At 30.7% G+C, this 18,494-nt stretch overlaps 4 protein-coding genes across 23 annotated transcripts in view; 1 reads left to right on the top strand and 3 right to left on the bottom strand.

The window, feature by feature from the left end:
- Positions 1-8,376, bottom strand: part of Spn (protein phosphatase 1 regulatory subunit spinophilin) — a 77,596-nt gene extending 69,220 nt beyond the window's left edge. For 4 of the 20 annotated variants that reach the window (XM_076408803.1, XM_076408818.1, XM_076408800.1 and 1 more), the window contains exon 1: positions 36-159. In XM_076408803.1, the coding sequence (XP_076264918.1) occupies positions 36-82 (47 nt within the window). In that variant the 5' untranslated portion in view covers positions 83-159. Of the gene's footprint in view, positions 1-35; positions 241-3,337; positions 3,423-7,066; positions 7,167-7,485; positions 7,718-8,090 lie in introns of those variants that run through there. The other 16 variants (XM_076408817.1, XM_076408814.1, XM_076408809.1 and 13 more) reach the window with 14 other exon arrangements.
- An 808-nt stretch (positions 8,377-9,184) lies between these two features.
- Ythdc1 (YTH domain containing 1) lies at positions 9,185-12,230 on the bottom strand. Its single transcript, XM_076408836.1, has 3 exons — positions 11,122-12,230; positions 10,901-11,065; positions 9,185-10,784 (listed from the first exon to the last, which is right to left on the bottom strand). Exons 1-3 carry the CDS (start codon positions 12,051-12,053, stop codon positions 10,514-10,516), a joined length of 1,368 nt encoding a protein of 455 aa, XP_076264951.1. The 5' UTR covers positions 12,054-12,230; the 3' UTR covers positions 9,185-10,513.
- A 384-nt stretch (positions 12,231-12,614) lies between these two features.
- LOC143199094 (transmembrane protein 177) lies at positions 12,615-14,032 on the bottom strand. Its single transcript, XM_076408843.1, has 4 exons — positions 13,634-14,032; positions 13,502-13,571; positions 13,291-13,449; positions 12,615-13,226 (listed from the first exon to the last, which is right to left on the bottom strand). The coding sequence occupies exons 1-4, from the start codon at positions 13,783-13,785 to the stop codon at positions 12,666-12,668; spliced, it is 942 nt and encodes a 313-aa protein (XP_076264958.1). The 5' UTR covers positions 13,786-14,032; the 3' UTR covers positions 12,615-12,665.
- Positions 14,013-18,009, top strand: Nhe1 (Na[+]/H[+] hydrogen exchanger 1). The gene is made up of 2 exons (XM_076408823.1): positions 14,013-16,259; positions 17,155-18,009. Exons 1-2 carry the CDS (start codon positions 14,403-14,405, stop codon positions 17,287-17,289), a joined length of 1,992 nt encoding a protein of 663 aa, XP_076264938.1. The 5' UTR covers positions 14,013-14,402; the 3' UTR covers positions 17,290-18,009.
- Positions 18,010-18,494: the final 485 nt, after the last annotated feature.

Here is an 18,494-nt window from a genome sequence, read left to right on the forward strand (position 1 = left end):
GAAAATATTAAAATGGAAAGTGCTACCCCACGTACTGTATACTCCAGACTTTGCTGCTTCTGATTACTACTTGTTCCGGCATATGAGTAGAGATCTGTCTGAGTAGCGCTTCACTTCTTATGAAGACACTTTTCACACAGTTCTTTCGAGAGGGAATCTGTAAATTGTCTGAAAGATGGGGAAAAGTAACAGATATCGATGAACAATACTTAATACTTTTGCTAAAAAATCTATAAAAACTAAATTCTGCACTGCACTTAATACAATAACAACTCTGTCTTGTCCTAATCACGTTAAGTAAAATCAATGATGGATAATTTCAACTGGATAGGTAATAAAATAATAATAAAACAAGTAAGATTTTTGATGTTTTGAGACATCACTAGTATTAATTACCGTACCTCCATATATATTGTCGGAATGTGCTTAAAGAAATATGTCTTTCTTAATTTGAAGTCAGTCAGAATTTCTTGTGTCATCATGTTCCGTAAACATTTTCGTCTATATTACGGGCTAAAATGAACTGTAAACATACAACAATTATAAACAAAATCGCCACAATCCGCATATCATTTTAACTTAAACTGATGTGGTGTGAAATGTTAAAAACAAAACCAGAACAATAACCAAGACAGCACTTTCATTTTTCGAAAGTTTAAACCGGCCAAATCACTTTCTGTTTATGCTTCGAAATTGATAAATCATGTTTGATGATAAAGTTTCTATTTATATTGATTAAATATATTTATTTAGGTTTTCTTCCAAATAATTGTGTTTCTCTGGTCAACTTTTATTTCTAAGAAGAAGTGCGAAGCGTATGAGCTATATGGGTTTGAACTTTCCACCTTAATAATTAATTCACAACGTATCCTGATTCCACAGTGAGTAGTCAGTTGAGTGAATATTCTGTTTAGGTGATTATTTTGCTAGTGTGTCTGACATACAGTTTTTTAATGAATATTATCATAGTATAATACACAAATACTGTGATTCAGCAAATTATTCTTGTATTGGACGTGGACCTTCATCTAGTAACCACTCGAATTCTTCAATTTTACATTTTGTGACCGGTCCGAAAGTTTGTCTTTCATGTCAAAATACCCACTTTTGACGTATTTAAACCAAATCTCTATTGGATTATATAGAGCCTTGTGTATATAATAATAATGGAGTCAAATTTCCCATAATTATACTTCTGAAACAAAAGAACAACACGAACTTAGTGCATATGGATTGGAATTGTTTTCCTTGCTTGTATTGAATGAATGATTATAGAGTAATTTTAAATTAGTTTTTATATATTGATACATACATTATATTTGTCATCTTATATATTGTTTTATTTTCTCTTTTTCATATTAAAATTAAATAATAATCGACATAATATATAAACTTAAAGTAATAACAGTAAACTTAGTTAAATATGAACTTGAATTTCAAGAGAGATTTTAGATTAATTTGTGAATTCCAGAATATATATTATACTCTTCAAATATAGAAATAATTTATTACATTACGTATGGTTCTTCATATTGCATTTGTTATATCATAGGGGATGAAAATGGTCCACAAATTTTAACTGGGGTCTCAATGGAAATATTCGGTTAATTTGTGAATTCAAGATTTTTTATTTAATTAATATATTGTTATTAGTCGTTTCTGTCTAACCTACAATTTGTCTTTATGATAACTTAAATCTAGGTATATAACTAGGAGGACCCATCGGCCCTAACTCAGTCTCTGGTGAAATAATGTTTATACATGTCACTGCTGATTTTTTTAATATATGCACCTCAGTACACAACACAACACAAGATCAGATGGTTTGATTCTTTTGAGTCTGTGTCCTGTTCTGGTGCACAATCTGTGTCCAATAGTTGCAATATTTCAATATTCATATGAGAATGGAGTCCTTCCTCATACCTCCTTGCAATTCTCTTGATTTCTTGACTGACTGTGGGTATCTGAAGGTCTCGATGTGGGTAATCAGTCCTATAGTATTTGGGTGCACCCACAATACCTCTCAGGACTTTGTTCTGAAAAATTTGTATTTGATTTATGTTACTCTTTGCAGAACATCCCCATAATTGAACTCCGTATGTCCATATAGGTTTTAGTATTTGCTTATATAATAGCAATTTATTATGTACTGATAATTGTGATTTTCTTCCAATTAGCCAGTGCATTTTCCTATATTTCCAAACCAGTTCTTTTCTTTTCTTCTTGAATTCAAGATAATTTATTCTATTTATATTATATTCTTCAAATGTACGTATAATTTGCAAGAACTGGCACCGTTGCAAATTCCTATTCTTGTATGCATGCCATGATTCTCCAGAATTAGACTCCTGTGTATATTATGAGTACGCAGAGTAACTATTCTGGCCCAGTTGCCTTTTGGCATACGCACGAAGTATTTTCTTAGATGCTTGAATAAAAAATTGATTTCAATTACTTTTTAAAGCAATATATTTGAACGTTTTTAGATTTTCATCCAATAATTTATTTATCACCGATGCTGTTTAACTTCTAGACCCACTCTAAATATATTAAATGAATTATCACATATTGAAATCGACAAATTTGTTGTAATATAATTGGACAGCTAAGTGCTATGAAAAACTCCTATTCAAACATCAATCATTCTAACTCCACACATTACATTATTACATAAATTCATATATTTATCAGTAGTAAAAAGGACAAGTCATTTTATTAAGAATGAATGAAAAAATGAGAAAAATGTGAATCTACTTCTTCACAAACAACTGTCAACAAAGTAAATAAGATGGTTGTACAAACCTTGAAGGTTTCACCTGAAAGACATATAAAATCTGATTCATTAAAATCATTCATCTGAAGGTACATCGAATATTTCAAGAGTCCGCAGTCGCTAACAACGGCTCGAAAACGTCGAACAAAGGTGTCTTAAAATACATTAGCACAAGTGGTTTATATACAAAAGGGGTATTGGTCATTGACTGCAGAGGGAAACTAGTAAAACAATAAACTCAGATTGTTACTATGACCTTTAAGAGCAAAAATTCAAGAAGACCCAATTTACACCCATACAACTAAAAAATCATAAGTGAGAATAAGTCGATTAAAGTATGAACTGTTTCAACAAACACCCGGGCTTGTTCGCTAGATTTTGTTTCCTCCGCCTTCCTGACATTCCAAAAAAAAATGTGTGGAAAACTACTATAAATTACACTGAAAAGTAAAACCATTTTGTGATTATCAATTCGTTTCTTAATTCTGGAAATTGTTTAATTTCCACAAATATATTTAACAACCTAGTATATATATTAAATAACTATTATCACTATATTAATACTTATTATTAGTTTAGATCGGCTAGAATCATCACAAGAACTATACACACACTTATAAAGTAACCACAAACCAAATGAAAATCGCCAAGGCACTCTATGCAAATATGACCACAAAAATGCATTTATTACGTTTATCGACTTAATTACCGTCTACCGTTCGCGTGTTTATTTGAACGGTTGCGTATATCGAACAAAAATCTATTGTTTGTGCCATGTAGTTAATCAGTATTCGTTTATTCGGCCATTATAAAGCGCATAAAAACCCACATTCGTCCGATTTTCATTAAGGGAAGAGAAATCGGGGTTTTAAAGGAATCGTAGAAGGTCCATAAAAGTGAGGTTATGTTGTGTTGTCTGTAACCTGACGCCAAAATATCGGGATTGTTATTTATATTTTGAACCCTCGCAATATGCAGTGTTCTTAGGCTCTATCTGACATTTCCGATTGGAAATTGGTCCTTTATAACCATAATTGGTTAATATGCGACTTACCGCGAGATTGAGTAATTTTTGGACATTAGTATGACGAGAAGAAGATATGGCATGAAGATGGCTTATGGTTGGATTCCGCCTAATTGGCATCTCAAAAAAATATTCGTATTAATACGATGGTACAATCAGATGGTTAATAAATACAATCGCATTAAATGTCATGTATAATATCTGCACAGATAACGAATCATGGATATATTCATATGAACCTCAAATAAACAATCCACTGTATAGGTCTTCCAAGGCGAGTCAAATTCGAAAAGAAGCAAGAAGACGCAACCGTGCCGTTAGAGCAATGTAGAACCGTGAATTCCGAATGATATTCTGACAGCCATTTATTTGCCATAAACACTTTTTTCCAGTTTTTCATAATTCTTCATCATCACAATGCAAGCTCTTAAGGCCTAAAACACCAAATGACATATAAGTATCTCAATCAGAGTGGAAAAGTATTACGAAGATTGGTTCTAGTAAATGCAAAAGTGTATTGCTAACCATGGAGAATACTTCGAAAACTAGTCATTTTTATTGGTAAATTACTGTCTTTTCATTATTAGGTCCAGAATATATATAGCAAGCGTCGTATGAACTATAAGTGGTTAACCTTGATGGCATATTCTTTATCAAAACCTCATCAACAAATAGTATCATAATTTACAACGTGAATCACCGAATGGTATGATACAAAACCGCAAAAAATTTAATTAAAGTGTTGAGTTACTCATGAATGGAGTTAAACGTTATTAATATAGCCACATTAACGCGTTAAGACAATAAAGATTTTATCAATGAACTGGTCCCCAAACTATATAACCACAAGGCGCTCGGTAGCCATTTTACGAAAGCATAAAGACATTTTCCGTCGTTTTATAAAAACGTTGTTTTGACTCATTAATATTAACATCACCTCCTTCACAACAAGTCGGACGCAATGAGGAATAATCTGTCCATTTATATCAATCTCGTTCCCAATTAAAACCTCGCTGATTTCGCACAGCTTTCACAAAAGTTAGATGAGGTTAATTTCCACTAATTCAGTATATGTTAATGTTATTGGTTATTTGTTATGTAAATTGGCTTCACATATTACAATAATGCGTGTATGCTTGTATTTTACTGCCAAATAATATTTGAAATAATTTTTGCATAAAATTTTTATCACAATAAACTGCACCAACTGTCAATTCAGGTCATCAAAGCTAGTGAAACTCTCGTTAAAAATATATGCTAATCATATGGTGCCAGGTCAAAATAGTTCGAAACGTAAAAATTAACAATAGAAAACACGAAATTTTATATTAAATGTATGAAATGAAGGTCTTGTTTCTTAAGAATATTTTACACCAATTGAAAATACCCTTTGTAACAGTATTAAATTGGTACTTCCAAAAAACAAGATAAAGTATATATGACTGATTATTTGATTATATGGGTATTTTGACTTAAGTAAATTAAAACTGTAGGCATATACAAAATAAGATATAATAACAAAATTGTCTTAAACTAATTACTTATTATTTTTAAGTAGTAATAAGGAAACAGTATAAAAATAAGGAAACAGTATAAAAAACACTGAGTCTGAGGCGACATATTTACGAATATATATTACTTAAGCAAGAAAAACAACTATCATAAAGAATTCATTGGGCCATTTATGTAATATATACATATATACATTTTTAATAATATTTTCTACATTTTCATACATTTTTATTACTATTTTATTTATTTTCTAGAGTACTATTTACAAAATTAACTAAGAATTAAAATTGAGAAATAAATTTTTGGATTTGATGCAAAATATTGTAACCCACAATGACTGGCTCAAATGAAATTAAGTAGTCTTATTTTAGACTTAGAGTTGTTAAAGAAGATAACAAAACTTCTGAATTCGAACCTATATTAAGCACATAACCCAGCGACCACAGGGTAAGTACCTGGAGAAGCGCGCATCAAATATGTACCGGTTTCGTTAAATTATTATTTCAGCTTACTTGAAATCTAAATAGTATGTTCTTTAACTAGTTCAAGATATCACAAGTATTGTGATACACTTTGAGCACATTGGTCGAATATATCTTCTTGTATCAATTGACCATTTCGTTTAATAACCAACGAATAATGCCTACACCCTTTCCCATCAGACTTTAAGAAGCATTGTGCAAAATATTTAGGCAACTAACTTAAAATAGGAAACATACCGGGAAAGAAACATTAACAATACAATAAACCATTTTTACATAACTAAATTCTAAAGCTTACATGGAAGTAAGCTATCCAAATCTGATACTACAAAATCTGTTATTCAAAAGTTTTTGGATAAAGTACCATTTGCTAATATGCAGTAGCGTCTGTAGCTCAGAAAGAGATCAAGAGGTCCGTAAACAATCACCAGAAAATATTAAGAACACAGGAAAGCGTTAAAACAAAACATCATTAAACAATTAAACATTAAAATTCATCTTAAACAGCTACAGGCAAGATTACAAAGTCCGAACAAATCAAAATGGTAAAAACGATAATTATAATACAAGAGAAGATATAAAAATCGTATATACGAAAGAGTTTATTAAAACAGCGTTGTGTAAGAGAACAATAAAAACCTACTGAGGATGCCGTCTACTTACATCATCCGAAACAAGTTTGCAGTTACTAATAAATTCTAAACAATAAAAAAATCAGTTCCCAATACGAGTTCAATTGGTGTCGTAAGCCTCCAGACTGGTTACGTTAAAAATAATGCATCATATAAAATATTGCGTAGCTTTTGTTGGAAATAAGTGGAAAAAAATGTCGCCATTGTACGCCAACAAAAAAAACCTCGCCTGTTAGTGATAACAATAGTAATTAACAGAACAAATTAAACCGTATCACTGAAAAGAAATTACGCAGGACATGCTGTAAAACTTGCGAAAGACATTACACTACCATACCAGTTCGAGAAAGTAACTTGACAATGTGTAAGTGTCAATTAAACGGGAAACTTGACTGAACACTGCCAAAACTATTAATTAAAAATAATACCTTATAAGTATCAGGCGATCTGTCCGCTTAATTTTGGATACTACTTCGAACTAATGTCAAACGCGCTCAGCATTCGAATATTTTTACCTTGAAAGTTGTAGAAATATTAAAATTAAACCGATAGATCGTGCATTTCTTTTTGATTCTGGCGCATAGAGTAATATAATCAAATATCAATATAAAATGAATTAATATTTTTAATATGGCACACTTACTTTTGTTTCTATCTTTAGTGCAATTTTGCAAAATATGATCCAATAAATTAAATTCAAAGAAATATCACCATCTGCTTCCTATCGTCACAAGATTTATGGTGCCCGTTGCACGTAGATTGAACAATTGATCCCATAAGAATAAGGCACCCGGTCAAAACGATTCAGATATTTAAAGAAAGACACGTGTTACCTAATTTAATATAGTACTCAATCTTATGTTTATCTGTAGGTTATTTTCATTAAATATTTTCAGTGCATTGTCCAAGACAAAGCATTAGTACCAAAATAGAATCGCTTAAATTAGACATTGTCATTTAATCATCGCAAAAAATCCAGGATTAGAATATACAATAATATAAATAATATCAAAACTCTACTATATATATAATGATTTAAATATGTTTCTAAAATATCATTACCTCATACAAACTGTCATAGATACACATCAATTGGAGTATAATGGATAATAGTAACAATACACTCTAATTACACATCAAACCAAGATCAATTCACGGAATTTCATGTTTATCAACTACTGTACCGACGTTTTCTACAAATAATAAACAAAACATTACACTAGTTTATCTGTTCTAAAATAAAGAAAGTAACTACGTAATGAAATTGAATTAACTGGTTAGTAAACAGTAGAATAAGTGTTTATGTTCCCACTCTCCTGACAGTTATAAATCAATGAGAAGTTATCCATAAACACACATGACCTCAGCATTGACATTTATTGAAAAAGAAGGTAGACGGCCTTATAGAGAAGCCCGCCCCTGTTCTCTGGTTAGATAAAACTTAAAATATGCAAATTCTATTTTATGCCGGTACTGAAAAAAGCTGCGTAGGTTAGAAATATTACGGATTTCGACCTGCTTGCAGTAACAGCGATTTTTCTGAATATTTATCTGGTTGGATATGCGGTAATTATAAAAAATTAGCATAATAACAAGGGCACTATTCGAAATCTGGCATCTTGCAACATTTAAAACGATGTAGCTTGAAAACCATGTTTTAAACTTACCTTATAAACGGGAGTTTTGAATGAAACAGCGAAAAAAATGTACTATTCCGGCTCTTTAGGGGTAGAACGTATATGATGGGGAAACCAAGGGGTAAAACCGCTTCGACATGTCAAAATTGATCTTCATATTGCACTTAATTATGAAAAAAACTTGTCGAAAAACACACAAAATTCACCAACGTGACGAGTAGAACGGTCGCCTAACGGCAGGTCCACTTTATTTTACTAACATCATTCCGATATCCGAATGAAAACATTCGTCTTGGACTGGTTTTCTTCGGTGTACAGAACTTGTAGGAGAGCAACAACCCGAGTGACTTCTATGCGCAAGACACTCACACCCGGAATGCATTTGACCAATGGACGTTAACATTTCAAGCGGCTTATTTGAATAAGGAAAGGATTATTAATCCCCCCATATATTAACGACCTCATATCATTATTTTTAATATAAATTTGTAGTAACAAGTGTATTATTATTTGAATGACATTTCATCTAAATGCTAGCTTCCCAAAAATTTGTCAACAAAAATTTTTATTCCATTTTATTATATCGAAAAAATAATATTTATTATTTTATGTTTATAACCAATAATCCACTTATTAAAAAATAGGTCAAAATCACTCGGAAGCCATAAAAATGATCAAATTAATAGGATTTGATTAATTTATTTCATAACACAAGCCGATAACCTATTTTTAAAAATTAAAATTATGCATTTTGAAAAATATTTATTCTAATATGAATTACATTTATCATAAACAAAAGGAAAAGATATAAACTGATATAAATTAAATATTATTCCTACAATTTTGAAAAGTATGTTTTTAATATAAAAATATATCTTAAAATTGTGAGTTTGTATGTATGAAAATAATCCTGTTATTAAATTAATTAATTTTAGAAAAACACTAAAGACCAAAAGAAGAACTATGAGCTTTAATAGTAGAATCATATCGATAATCATAAATATTTAGTAGGCGATGAAAATTAATATTTTTAGATACAATCGTATCTAATCAATAATATATATCTAATTATATAGAACAAACATTAGTATGTTACACTCTGAATGTATGAAATAATACAAATGTTTAGATATATAATGTAAGAAATATATTTTACAAATATCTAATTACAAACTAATATTTTTCTTATACAATCAAACGTTGTATTGAAAAAAAAACACAGATCACAAAGATACATTTTTCGCTTTGGAAATTCACATAAATAAATAATAGAATTTCTACACCAAGATCACTAGAAATTAACAAAAGTTTCATAACAAACTATTCCGTCTATTTTACCAGTTTTAATGACATTGTGACTCATCTGGTATATAAAGCAAAATACCGAAAATAATCCTAAAGCTACAGTTATACAGTATATAAATATTTATGAAAAATTACTTGTACATTTATACATTTTTACACTTTTTGGAAATGTGTCTAGAGGAATAAAAAAAAGTGCTGCTGCAAAACAAATGAACTGGGAATTTAATAGCAATATTTGTTTATGTATGTCCTACTACCACATAATGCAGTCAATAAAGAACCTCTAACAATTAAAAAAATTCTCAATGTTCACTAAAATATTCTATACCGTTCTAGTAATTATTCAATTACTCTATATATATCTAACAATTTATACAGTCCCAATACCTTATAAAAATATATACATTGAATGTTCTCTCAGTTTAATAGAGTTCCTATTTACAACATTACAGACCCCGCAACGCAAATGTACAAATCAGTCATAAAACGTCCCTAAATAAGTCTTAAAAATATGCCAATTATATTTAGAAACTTATAGATAAATCACATTACCAATGAATTCATTAGTAAAAATAATTATGCATGTGGTTATTAAATTACTCAAAACTCAAGAAAAATTTGATCATTTTACAGAAAAAAAAATCGAATCGAGTATGAATTCGCCTAGCAAATGTTTTTCGACTAATCAGCTGACCGAAGTAGTAGCTTCGATCTATTTAGTATATTCTTAAATCAATTAATACTACAATAATGGTGTAAAACACGTTTTAAAAGAAATAAACAAGAAAATATCCAAATGTTGTTTTTATTACATCCGTTATATACTATTTTAATCTAGAGAGATTAATACAAAACAAATGCATAATAAGTAGGTATATAAATATACACTGATAGTATATTAAATCATATATCTATTCGCCCAACTGCTAAAAATAATTGTCAATGTCAAACAAATAAAATACGGAAAAGTTCACTCTTATATGCATTTGTTTTGCTAATGTAATGTTTTTTTTTGTTGCCAACTGACAGTATTTCTTCTTACGAATAGTTTTTTAATACACAATATCTAAAAATACATTAGTTCCATATAGGTATCAATATAAGAGGCAACACTATATATATATGTAAGAGTCTAGTGTGAGTTTTATTCACCGTCGATCTCGATACCGTTGTCGTATTTCTCTCTCTCTATCCCTATCTCTGTCTCTCTCGCGATCCCTCTCCCTTTCTCGGTCCCTGTCCCTCGAACGTTCCCTGTCTCTGTCACGCGACCGGTCTCTGTCCCTCGACCGATCTCTGTCACGAGATCTTCGCTCCTTGTTCCTCCAAATAAACTCCTCCACGGATCTCTCGTATGATCTCTTATCAGTGTAACCTAGCCTGGATGAGGGATATTCTAATGGAATACTGTCATAATATCTGCAAACAAAGACATTTCATTAAACGCACGCTTTATAAACTTGACATAATTCTTTTTTATACTGTTCTTGATATTTCATATAAAAAGAAGTTATATTACTACACTGTAAATATACCTGGCTGATGGTAAACCATCATATGTTGGGTATAAACCTGGAGGAGCCACATATGGAAGTGGAGGTAGTTGATGCTGCATGGAACGCATGTAATCTGCAACATAGGCCTCAGCAGCAGCTGCTGTATAGGGTCTAGGTGATTCACGTTCATAATATGCTAAATACCTAAAAAAATGTTAATTCAGTATTAAAACTATAACTCAAATCTATATTTAACTAACCTATCTCTAGTGCGAGGTGATGGTGACCTTCTGTAAGCTGATGCTGCTAAATTCCTAGCTGACATAAAATTAAATGTAGCTCTAGCTGCTATGGGCATTCTGGCCTTGATGTTTCTTCCTCTTAGACCCATTTTTTTGGAAGCCTCTTTTGCTAATCTCAATATAGGTGTAATTTCTATACCATCATCTTCTGGAAATAGACGACAAAGTTCCTCCGCCACTCTAGGCTCAATTTCCTGTCCATCACGGCCAATTTTAACAGGTTTTCCATCATTCCATGGATTATATAAATGCATTGTACTAGAAAAAGGTAATTCCTTACGGCAGATCCAATCTACTTTAAAAACACCACCTAAAGCCCTAGCTGATAATCCTGGTGGTAAAACCCATGATATTGCAGGTACATCATGTCTAGATTCACTGTGCAAACGGGCAAACCCTGCAAATTTGCCACTTTCTTTAACAGAAAATATTAAAAGTACATTTCTAGCTTCTCTGTAAGCCTGATTTAAATTTGCTTCATTTTGAGGTAAGGTGGACCAAACACCTTTGGCTTTTGAAAGTGTTATATTTTCAGCATTATTGGATTTAATAACGAAAAAACGAGCATCTCGAAATAGATAATTTAACTTGGTCAAATAATCGTACGATTTGCCTTTAGTTTCTTTGGATCGGGCTCTTTTAGCAGCTGGCGATGGGCTCTTATTATTGGAACGAGCCCGTTTATGTCTCTCACGTCGCCCTTGTCCTGAAGAATTACTACTTACAGAACTGATGCTCGGGTCGGATGAAGCTTCGGACGTGCTAGAAGAAACATCACTTTCATAATTTACCTCGTCCAATTTCATATCATCGCCCATATCCAAACTTAGGTTCAGATTTTCCGCATCTACACTACCATTTTTATTTGAAGATTTTGAGTCCATTATCATATCAGTTACGGTCGAAACCGCAATTTTTTACACGCGATTTAATCACACATACATAATTAGTTCTTACGGGAATAAACCCTCATTAAAAATTGTTTAATACTATTAAAATTACGGTCTTTCAACAGAATTCTAACCATTTAACCAAACAAAAACACCAGCCAGACAACTATGTCTACTAACCATAAAAATAAAGTTACTAGGAATCAATCTTAAATTGGAGGGTAATTTAAAATGAAATATCAGGAAAGGTAATTGGTGGCATTAAAATTTAATTAAACATAATTTTGGTATATTTCAAGATATAATAAATTATCAATGAATTTTTATTTATTGTAGAATTTGTATCTTCACTAAATGTATAACATAGAAAAATTATTATTTCTAATATATTTATGGTAATTAAATATTCAATTTAACAGCTTAGTAATAGAATTTGATAAAAAATAATTAACTTTGATTTTGACAAGGTCATGATCACACTTTGTTTTTATCACAAAATATATAGGGACTTTTCAATTGCAATGTTTTGTGGTTTTTATTTACACCTCAATATTGAAACACTTGTTACTTCGCAACAATTTATTTTATACTATATTAAACATAACAATTTTTCTAAAGCTTATTACTCTCTTTTTCTACGGAACTACTTTCATCAAATATTTTTTTTCTATGAACTAAAGGCAAATGTTTAGTTCTAAACATATAATTGTCATTTCCGGTGACTGTATATATTTGTTCACCTTCTTTGCCCATTAGCTGCCGTAACGCAATGTTTCTTTGTAAAATTTTGGTATAATATTCCTTACCACCTTCAGCAAAAATAGAATGCATATCTTTTAGTTCCTTATCAATTTGTTGATCATAATATAACTGAGTAGCATCTTTAAGCAGAAAATAGTTCAATGTAAATATTGAACCAACCAACGTATACATTATAAATCTATATTGTCCAGCTTTTTGGTATAAATTATATCGAACGTTCAATAACCTACTCAAAGAATAAGTGAATAAACATGAGGCTGTTCCTAAAATAGTATCAATTATAAGTTTTGGAGATTGTTGATGCTTTATTGTTCTTGCAATTGCAAATTTTTGTGCATTTTCTGATAGAATCAAAGAATTTAGCAGCTCTTTACCAGCATCACTTTCCCAAACTACCGATTCCCCATTTACCTATAACACAAAATTGAAATGTTTGTAATATAACATTATTCTATGTAATATACTATTTTAATACTTTTATTTTACTTCTGTCAAATAAATCTATTTTATCATATACATAATGGTGAGGAAGTCCTACTGCTACTCCAAATTTGGTTATATTAAATCCAGCACCAAAAATATTAAAGCCGCATACCATAAAGGGTTTATAGTAAAGTTTCTCTGCCTGTGGTATCTAGAAAATTGGAATGTGTCATATATTATATATTTGGTTATAAATAACTTACCTTTAACAAATCTAATGTATCTGTAAATCTATTTAAAAGCTTTTCTGGGACGGGCACTGTAAAGCCTTTGCTGAAACAAAATAATTTATAAGCAATTTACGGGCTCCTTAATTCATAATTAAAAGCTATTACCTATAAAGTCGAACCAAATCTTTATACTTTTCAAGTAATACAGTATTAGGTAAAACATGCATTAAATTTACCGTAGTGGTTGCAATTCCTGCTAGAATAAACGTAGTATATTTTCCAGCATCAGAAAGAAACCAATTACTTTTTATAGGCATATTTATTATGGGAACAATATAAATGTTGAATCAGTGAAAAAGTTGAGGTTATATGGTTATAACTATAGAATATAACCAACCAGGTTATAGACCCAGAGAGTTTCTATGAACTACTATATGGTTATAACGTAAATTAAAGAGATTGTCGACACAGTGATTAGCGATAATGTATATATATATATATAATATGTATTTTATGGCATAGAGTATATTCTTTATGATATAAGGTTACATCATGGTTACATATAGTCTGTCATATGTGTATTAAAGTATATGATGTCTTTATATTTTTAATTCAAAAATATATCTCAATAATTATTTATATTAATTCAGAGATCATATTTGAAGTATATAAAAAAATTTAGGTAATTGTTATATGTGGGAAACCTTTAAATACATCAACAAATTCCTATTTTAAATAAAGCAAACAATGAAAATTTTTTGCCAGAATATGACGTACTGTGCAAAATAGTGAAACGTCAAAATAAGTGAATGCAATACGTTCGAGTTTCCAAACATATTTTGTTGGGAAGTTATCAGCTATAAAGTTAAAGTTTTGCAGCATATTATGTGAATATATGGATTAGAGATATTTAATAGTGCTATATTCAGGTGCAATGAAGAAGAATCAGGCTGTATTTTTGGCTATTTGTCTAGCATCATTTTGGAACTGTGTACATTTACAAAATGTTACTGATAACAAAGATATACAATATAAATATAATAATACAATAACCGTGCCAAAACAAAATATATCAGAAAATGGAGATGTAAACAAGAAACCTGAAAATGTTACTGTGGGAAAATTTGTGTTAAGTCAGAAAAACAATTCTGCCCCCTCTTCTACTGTATCAACAATATCACTGAGAAAAGTAGAGTTAAAAGGCATTGATATTAACAATACAATAAATTCACCAGATGGAAATAATGGAACAATTAATGTAACATCTACAACACAGTCTGTGGAGCCCGTATTACCTAATAAAGGATCAGCTGAGGAAGAGCATAACAGTTCCATGGCCATCTTTTTTGTATTATGTGTACTAGCTCTAGGAATTCTACTAATACACCTTATGCTGCAGACTGGTTTTCAATATGTTCCGGAAAGTATAGTCATTGTATTTTTGGGTGCGCTTATAGGTCTTATCATGAGTGCTCTCTCTAAAAGAAATATTAGTAACTGGAGGAAAGAAGAGGCATTTTCTCCAACAGCATTCTTCTTGATTTTACTCCCACCAATAATTTTTGAATCTGGTTATAATTTGCATAAAGGCAATTTCTTTCAAAATATAGGTTCTATTTTAGTGTTTGCTATATTAGGAACTACAATATCTGCATTTGTAATTGGTTTTGGCATATACTTTCTAGGTTTAGCAGAAGTAGTTTATAAATTAAGTTTTGTTGAATCATTTGCTTTTGGATCACTGATTTCAGCAGTTGATCCAGTAGCCACTGTAGCAATCTTTCATGCCTTAAATGTGGATCCTGTTCTAAATATGCTTGTTTTCGGTGAGAGTATTCTCAATGATGCAATAGCTATTGTTCTCACCACTGCAGCTTTGGAGTCAAATAATCCTCTGATGAATACTGGAGAAGCTATAGTTTTAGGAATCCAGAGGTTCTGTTTGATGTTTTTTGCATCAGCAGGAATAGGTGTGGTTTTTGCCTTAGTAAGTGCTTTATTATTAAAACATGTAGATCTTCGCAAAAATCCGTCCTTGGAGTTTGGAATGATGTTGGTTTTTACATATGCACCATATGTTTTAGCTGAAGGTATTCACCTGTCTGGTATTATGGCCATTTTATTTTGTGGTATAGTGATGTCACACTATACCCATTTCAATTTATCAACTGTTACCCAAATTACAATGCAGCAGACACTTCGGACCTTAGCCTTTATTGCAGAAACCTGTGTTTTTGCTTATTTAGGTTTGGCTTTATTCAGCTTCAAGCATATAGTTGAGCCAGCCTTAATCGTTTGGAGCATTATTCTGTGTCTGATTGGAAGAGCTTGTAATATTTTCCCTCTTGCTATATTGGTGAACAGATTTAGAGAACACCAGATCACTAAGAAAATGATGTTTATCATGTGGTTCAGTGGATTGCGAGGTGCAATCTCGTATGCTCTATCTCTACATTTGAATTTTAGTATGCAAACCAGAAATGTCATCATAACAACAACCCTGATTATTGTTTTGGTGACTACATTATTCTTTGGAGGCTCCACAATGCCATTGCTAAAGTTTATGCAAGCTACAAAGAACCCTTCAAGAAGATTAAAGAAGAGGAAGAAAGATAGAGAAGTTACATTAAGTAAAACTAGGGAATGGGGCCAAACGTTGGATTCTGAACATTTGTCTGAAACTACAGAGGGTGAAATGGAAGTTTCCTTTATTTCTGATAGTATAAAAGGGTTTGCCAAATATGATCTGAAGTATTTGATACCATTTTTTACTAGGAGATTTACACAACAGGTAAGAAAAAGTTTAGGGTTTACGTAATTGCATATGCGATGTTTTTTTATAACTCCCAATGACCAAATTTCATAACTGTCAATATAACAAACTAACCTCACATGGTATTTGTGTCTTGAGTCAGGGGGACTTCAGTTTTCATGGATTATTCGGTGCTTAGTAGTGATATATACGCTAAATATTTGGCCATAAACAATTTTGTTACATGTTTATATATTCCATTATTGCTTTTGGGCGTGTATCTTCAGGGCCATTCATTCGATAAGTCGTCTTTTGATAATATTAATCTCGTAGGATTTCTATTTGCTGTAGAATGTTTGAAATACAGTCTATGTTGGTATTTCAGTATTAAACATGTGAAAAAATGCGATTTGAAGCGCTTAAGGATCCTAAGTGTGTTTAAAGGTCTGTTTATTTTGGCTCTGATTACCGTTGCCTTTTTTATTATCGCCGTTTTCTTTGGCGCCCCGGTATTCTCAAAACAATCTGAGACTGCCTTATTTTCTCTTGTAATGACTATTTTTACATCGCTACCGTGTTGTCTACATTTGGGACCAGACAATGTTATATCATTATTACTTTCTCTTACAAGACCTGATGTTGATAAACTTTATAAAAGGTTTCTCATTATCATGCAATGCACATGCATGGGTGCTTGGTGTGGAGCTGTAATTATTCCATTAGATTGGAATAAACCTTATCAAAATTGGCCTATACCCTGTATTCTGGGTGCCTTTATTGGTTATTTTACTGCAAATCTATTGTTATTATTCTGTTATATGTTACAAAAAAGGCCAAAAAGATTGAGTTCTAAGATATAAATAGTTTGTAAGTTAAGGTGATTTATTATTATGCATTATTTGTCCTAAAATATTAACTATATTTCTTTGATTAGGAACTGAAGGATTGCAAAAGCCAAATGACTGACCTGACTAATCAATGGTATCAAGCTATAAGAATATCTCCTGATCAATCTGATGAAGAAGTAGGAGCAACAGCTAGATCTAGTATATCTAGTATAGTTCGCTGACTATCTTTGAAAAAACACCCAGAAAAGAAATCTTTAATCCCATTATATAAGCAGTGCTAAATAATATAAACGTATAGTTAAAAATTATTAAGTTATTGAAAAATAGTATTTTTTTGATATATTAATTAATTTTTATGATGATATAAACTGAGATTGCCAACAGTATTTAATTTCTGAAATGTTTTTTTCAATTATTTATTTTAAAATTATTGTTAACAATGTAGTTATGTATCATTTATTATTTTGTTCTTAGGAATAAAATGACTCGACTTTTAATATTTTTCACATTCTTTTAATAATCTTTGATTATATATCTCTTTGATTTTTTATTAAGAAAATTTACTGGTATTAGACTTTGTAAATACAAGTTTTGTGATACTACCGGCCATTAAAATCTATATCTTTAAGAATTCTGAGGTGTTTTAATGAATTTTACTGAATGTATTAATGGAATTTTAGCACAAAAATTACTTCATATAATCTTAACCAAATGATTTCTATTCATGGAAACTGAGTATTATGTTTTTATTTATTGTTTAGTGGAACTGATTTACCTTTTCTTTTAATGTCATAGTTTGAAACATATTCAAATTGTAAAATGGTAATTCAGATTGATGTGATAAGGTGTTTTAACTAAAACCATATTAAAGTGTTATTCATTGCTGTTATGTTTGTTACATTGTCACTGATAAATATAAATAAATTTTAATTTAACTAATAGTTTTATTTCATTATTTGGTCTTGTTAATAATATGCCATATGCATGTCTAAGATATACTTGATATTACTTGAAAAAATATTACTTTATGAATCAAATGAAATGGATGGATTTATCAGAAATATGAACTATGAATTTTTAGGGTAAATTCTAACAAATTAATTTATTCTATGCTCTACTCGTTGACAGGTTGCTATTTCTATAGTCCGATTAAATATGAAAATAAATGTTGTTTAATATGCTTAATTTATAAAGAACTTTTTGTTTTATTGTCTCTGCAGTTAAGATATTGCCAGAGGACTCAGGAACACAATATATACATGTTCTTGGGATAAACACAACTTCAGCAGATTTGCAATATTTCACCAACTTTTGAAATTTTATGCATGCTTGAAGTTGATCAGATCATTGTCTTCTTCTCTTGTTTATCATATAAAATATTAATTAGAGAAATATCGCAGAATAGTATCGAGAAAAATATCAATGT

This window comes from Rhynchophorus ferrugineus, unplaced genomic scaffold (assembly GCF_030347505.1).
Source record: "Rhynchophorus ferrugineus isolate W39M unplaced genomic scaffold, kcgeb_rfMv2 rfM6, whole genome shotgun sequence".
Taxonomy (NCBI): Eukaryota; Metazoa; Arthropoda; class Insecta; order Coleoptera; family Curculionidae; genus Rhynchophorus; species Rhynchophorus ferrugineus.

Bases quoted from the DNA above. Each gene is read 5' to 3' on its own strand.
- Nhe1 (XM_076408823.1), top strand. From the start codon at position 14,403: ATGAAGAAGAATCAGGCTGTATTTTTGGCTATTTGTCTAGCATCATTT. The intron at 16,260-17,154 runs GTAAGAAAAAGT...TTCTTTGATTAG, and splicing joins CTAGGAGATTTACACAACAG to GAACTGAAGGATTGCAAAAG.
- Ythdc1 (XM_076408836.1), bottom strand. From the start codon at position 12,053: ATGATAATGGACTCAAAATCTTCAAATAAAAATGGTAGTGTAGATGCG. The intron at 11,066-11,121 runs GTTAGTTAAATA...ACATTTTTTTAG, and splicing joins TCACCTCGCACTAGAGATAG to GTATTTAGCATATTATGAAC. The intron at 10,785-10,900 runs GTATATTTACAG...CTTTGTTTGCAG, and splicing joins GATGGTTTACCATCAGCCAG to ATATTATGACAGTATTCCAT.
- LOC143199094 (XM_076408843.1), bottom strand. From the start codon at position 13,785: ATGCCTATAAAAAGTAATTGGTTTCTTTCTGATGCTGGAAAATATACT. The intron at 13,450-13,501 runs GTAAGTTATTTA...CCAATTTTCTAG, and splicing joins ATACATTAGATTTGTTAAAG to ATACCACAGGCAGAGAAACT. The intron at 13,227-13,290 runs GTATTAAAATAG...TTTGTGTTATAG, and splicing joins TTGACAGAAGTAAAATAAAA to GTAAATGGGGAATCGGTAGT.